Raw genomic sequence first — 4,991 nt, 5'->3', positions numbered from 1 at the left:
TTCAAAGAAGAGGCAGAGCGAAGACTTGCTGAATTTCTATCATCGGGAATCATCGAACGGGTTACAGTTACTATGGACAAATCATTCTGCTCCTCGCTTCTAGTTGTCCCGAAAGGAAAAACGACATAAGACTGGTTGTAGATCTTCGGGGTCCTAATAAATGTATCATACGAACGCCATTCAAAATGCCATCGTTAGAATCGATTCTCTCTAAGCTACATGGAGCGACCTACTTTTCAACTATTGATCTTTCGAGTGCCTTTTTTCATGTTGAGTTGCATGAAAATTCAAGGCACCTTACGAATTTCTTCGCCGGAAATTGTACATACCGCTTCAAAAGACTACCTTTCGGTTTATGTAACGCTCCCGACATCTTTCAAGAGATTCTTCAAACCGTAGTACTGGCTGAGTGCCCTGGAACGTGCAACTACTTGGATGATGTACTCGTTCACGGTGAAACTATGAAGGAACATGATGCTAACTTGGAGAAAGTACTAGATCGGTTGCGCCAACATAATGTTGTTCTGAACAAGGAGAAATGCAATTTCGGAAAAGAATCAGTGAAATTCATAGGTTTCCGCTTTTCACGTGACGGAATCAGCGTAGAAGATGACAAACTGAAGGCCATCCGTGATTTTCGCACTCCTGAAACTCTTTTAGAAGTGAAGAGCTTTCTGGGATTATTAAACTTTTCGGAACGTTTTATATGCAATAGGGCGGACAAAACAAAGAGGCTGAGGTATCTGGCAAAATCAAACTCATTCTATTGGAATCAAGCTGAAGAAGACGAATTCGTTTTTCTTAAAAACGAAGCACTGAAATCGATAAAAAAGTTGGGCTACTTCAATTATGTCGACGAGACGGAGTTATATGTGGACGCATCTCCGATAGGCCTTGGAGCGGTGCTCGTGCAGTACGATAAAAACGATGTACCCAGAATAATTGCCTGTGCTTCGAAAACTTTAACTCTTGCAGAACAAAAGTACCCTCACACCCAAAAGGAGGCGCTTGCTATGGTCTGGGGTGTAGAGAGATTCGCGTACTACCTCACAAGCAAGAATTTCGTAATCCGGACGGACTCTGAAGCTAATCAATTCATTTTTGGTAGCAATCATCGGATCAGCAAGCGAGCAATGACACGTGCGGAGTCATGGGCCTTGCGGCTGCTTCCATATCAGTTCACTGTAAAAAGAGTACCAGGCCATTCGAATATTGCTGATGCACTATCACGGTTGATCAGTAAGACTCAAATTGACGAGGCATTTGATGAAGAAAACGACAAGCATGTTCTCTACGCTTTGGATGCAGGAGCTATGAATATTTCGTGGACAGATATCCAACTGGCGTCTGAGGGTGATGAAGAATTGGAGGCCGTTCGATTCGATCTAGCTCCCGATCTATGGCCGGAGCGTTTACGTAGCTATGACCCTCAAGATAAAGAACTGAGGACATTGGACCCAATGCTCTTCAAGGGTGACAAAATAGTTCTTCCAAAAAGTCTCCGTAGCAAGGCATTAGATGCAGCCCATCAAGGACACATCGGCTGCGGGGCAACAAAAAGAATTTTACGCGAATATTTTTGGTGGCCCAACATGAGTAAGGATGCAGAGGAATTCATCGAGAAATGTGGAACCTGTTTGCTAATCTCAAGAAAAAAACCGCCAATTCCCTTGTCCAGCCGTGAGATGCCTCACGGTCCGTGGGAGATCTTGCAGGTCGACTTTTTAACTCTCCAGGGATATGGTACAGGTCATTTTCTTGTTGTCGTGGATACCTATTCGAGGTATCTTCATGTCGTGGAGATGAAGCATACTGATGCAAGAAATACGAACGCAGCACTTTGTAAAATTTTTTGTACGTGGGGATTGCCTTTGATTATTCAAAGCGACAATGGACCCCCTTTCCAAGGCAATGAGTTTATCGAGTACTGGGAATCAAAAGGAGTTAGGGTACGGAAATCCATTCCACTAAGTCCCCAAAGTAACGGATCCGTCGAACGCCAAAACCAGGGTATCATCAAGGCCATGGCAGGAGCAAAGGAGGATGGCAAGAACTGGAGGGACGCATTAGAGTGTTACACACAAACACACAACACACTCAAACAGCATTCGCGGCTATGTATCACCCCTTTTGAATTGATGGTTGGGTGGAAATACAGGGGAACCTTTCCATGCCTCTGGGATTCAGAAAAAGCAGTGAAAATTGATAGGGAAGATGTTAGAGAGAACGACGCATTTGCGAAGCTCAACAGCAAGAAATACGCAGATCAGCATAGAGGGGCAAGAGAATCAGATATCGCCGTGGGAGATAAAGTAGTAGTCGCAACTTTTCAACGGAACAAAACAGACCCAACTTTCTCCAAGGAAAGATATACTGTTTTGACGAGAGAAGGAGCCAAGGTTGTTATACGCAGCGAGAGTGGTGTACAATTAGCAAGGAACGTGCAAGACGTTAAGCGTGACACAAGAGCTTCGGAAGGTAGACAAGAATCTGGTGAGGATGATGTAGTCAAAAACTCCGGTATAGTGATGCAACAAATATCTACTTGTACAATCTTATAAGGGCGTCGATTAACTTTTTTTAATTCACAGAAAACTTGGAAGATGCGGAAGTGGATAATTCTGATCCCATTCGAGCGGAGACGTTACAAAGCACCGGCGATGGAACCGATAGGAACGTTGAAGCATATTCCAATTGCGATACTAATCAAAGACCGAAGAGAATGTCTCGTAAACCGAACAAATTCAATGACATGATTTTATATCAAATTTTTTTCATAAACAGTAGGAGCGGAGGAGAATGTAGGGAAGGTTAGGGATTGGAATAAAAACTATATAAAAAAAATATATATAACATTAGTAACTTTCGTAAAACAAAGAAGAAAAGGGTATGAATAAATTAAATTAAATAGATGCTAGTTAATGAATAGCAGATAACTAATATTATATAAAAAGAAAGCATTCATGAACGAATATGACGAATTGATCGCAGTGGACATGGCAAATATAAACGGGCATGCTAATTGAAATGGGTGGATTGCAGTAGGCGTGGAATAGTTGAAAATGTTTGAATAAATGGGTATGAAAAAAAGGAACTCGAATCGCAGCAGGCGTAGGATATTTTTGAAAAACGGGATTTGAATAGGAATGCTCATGGGTAAAAAAAATTGAATGATCGCAGCAGGCGTGGTGAATCGAATCAGTTTGTTGGAAAATTTCAAGTGGAATAAACGTGTTTTACAGTAGTGCAAAAAAAGTGTAATTTTATTTGAAAATCCCACAGAAGACAATGGCGAGTCACGACAGTGGGTGTTCCTATAGTTGCGGTAGAACGGTTTGCAGGAATCAACAAATTAAACGCAGTAGGCCACATTACCAGTCAATTAGTTGACCTGTCATAACACGATAGAGACAAAAACAACATTGGAATTCCATTTAAACTGGTAAAGTATCTTTAAAATACTTTTTTTTCTCCCTTGCGCCAATAGTTGCGGTAGTGTTCCAATAGTTGCGAATCCCATATAAAACCTATGGGATTCGCAACTATAGGAACACGAATAACAAAATACCGCAACTATTGGAACAGTGCACCAATAATTGGAGGATTGATTTCAGGTAACAAAACAGGATTTTGGTACAATTATGACACGCTCTGGATAAAATTGAAATAATGAGCTTTCGGATGCACTTTCAAGGTAAGGGAAATGAAATATAGATTAGAAGTTATCGAAAAATTAGTGTCGGAATGTGCTTAGTTCCTCCACTATTGGGTCTTTTACCCTACTTGGCCGCACGAAAATTTTTTTTGTAGAATTTCTTGCCTGTACAAATGCACAGCACATTTTTCGAAATGGACAGATTGATATGATATTTGCGAAAAAGAATCACGTGTCTTGGAGGGACTTGAATACTCAACCTCCTACTGTAATGCATGCAAAAGAAAGCAAACAAATATGAAGTGATGGAAATCATGGGATTTATCCTCCTTCTGTGATCTCCTTCGATCTATATTATGTGATTTTTTTTCTATCATTTTCTAATGAATCAGTATTATCAGCGCTCAGGTGGATTATTCTGGCTTTTAAAAATGAACTTTTGCTTCTTCATTGCCATTTTACTTTGAAGATCATCAATGAAATTTTATACTTCATATGTCATTAGAATGTTAGACTTAATAATTGTTTCGCCCTTATTCCTTGTTAAACAATTTCTAGTTTCTCTTTGTTTGTAGTAAGCTCGGACCTAAAACTATTAAAAAATAACTGAAAACTATTGAAAAATAATTTTTATGTATGAACCGTTTGTGAGAGAAACTGTATATTATGTGACATTTTTGGCGAAAATGAGATCTTTATATATTCTGAATCTACATCCAAAAATACGTATTCTGCCAAAAAAATACGAAAAAAAAATTATTCGGAAATGTATGATTTTTTTCTTCGTTTGTTTGAGAAACTACACTGGCCGGCATAATAAAGTGCCCACTTGCCGTTTTTCATACAAAATGGTCAACTTTGGAGCTCTAGATCTTGGGTTCCCGTGAACCGATTTGGCTGAAAATTTTACCAGAGCTCAGATATAACTTGAATTTTAACATATCTATGTTTCGAGCATATTGACTCACAGGGTTAAAACTTATTGCGGTAATACCAACGTGAATTTTTGGCAAAAATTGTTTTTCAAATACCTCGAAAACTACATCTCTAAGTGTACAGGTATATATAGCAAACTTTTTGTATTGGCAAAATACGCGTTTTTGCTGAATATGTCATCAGTCTACAACCTATAGAATTCAAGATATTTAAAAATAAATTTTTGCCAAAAATTCACTTTGGTAATACCGCAATAATTTTTAACCTGTGAATCTATATGGTCGAAACTTCGATATGTTAAAATTCAAGTTATATCTGAGCTATGGTAAAATTTTCAGCCAAATCGGTTCACGGGAACCCGAGATCTAGAGCTCCAAAGTTGACCATTTTGTATGAAAAA

The 4,991-nt window shown here is 39.2% G+C and overlaps 1 protein-coding gene across 3 annotated transcripts; it reads left to right on the top strand.

Moving 5' to 3' along the window:
- Window positions 1–1,515: 1,515 nt before the first annotated feature.
- Window positions 1,516–3,255, top strand: LOC134217315 (uncharacterized protein K02A2.6-like). Of its 3 annotated transcripts, XM_062696066.1 has the most exons (3): window positions 1,516–1,766; window positions 1,803–2,520; window positions 2,592–3,255. In XM_062696066.1, exons 1-3 carry the CDS (start codon window positions 1,593–1,595, stop codon window positions 2,813–2,815), a joined length of 1,116 nt encoding a protein of 371 aa, XP_062552050.1. In that variant the 5' UTR covers window positions 1,516–1,592; the 3' UTR covers window positions 2,816–3,255. The 3 variants fall into 3 exon arrangements, with proteins under 3 accessions (XP_062552050.1, XP_062552049.1, XP_062552048.1); XM_062696065.1 differs by having other exon boundaries at window positions 1,516–2,493; XM_062696064.1 differs by having other exon boundaries at window positions 1,516–2,520.
- The last annotated feature ends 1,736 nt before the right edge of the window (window positions 3,256–4,991 follow it).

Source organism: Armigeres subalbatus, chromosome 2 (assembly GCF_024139115.2).
Source record: "Armigeres subalbatus isolate Guangzhou_Male chromosome 2, GZ_Asu_2, whole genome shotgun sequence".
Lineage (NCBI taxonomy): Eukaryota > Metazoa > Arthropoda > Insecta > Diptera > Culicidae > Armigeres > Armigeres subalbatus.
The sequence above is the reverse complement of the archived record's forward strand: the minus strand, read 5'-3'. Positions and strand labels throughout refer to the sequence as shown.

Coding starts and splice junctions, on each gene's coding strand:
- LOC134217315 (XM_062696064.1), top strand. CDS start 1,593: ATGAGTAAGGATGCAGAGGAATTCATCGAGAAATGTGGAACCTGTTTG. Junction 2,521..2,591: donor TGATGTAGTCAAAAACTCCG/GTATAGTGATGC, acceptor TTTAATTCACAG/AAAACTTGGAAGATGCGGAA.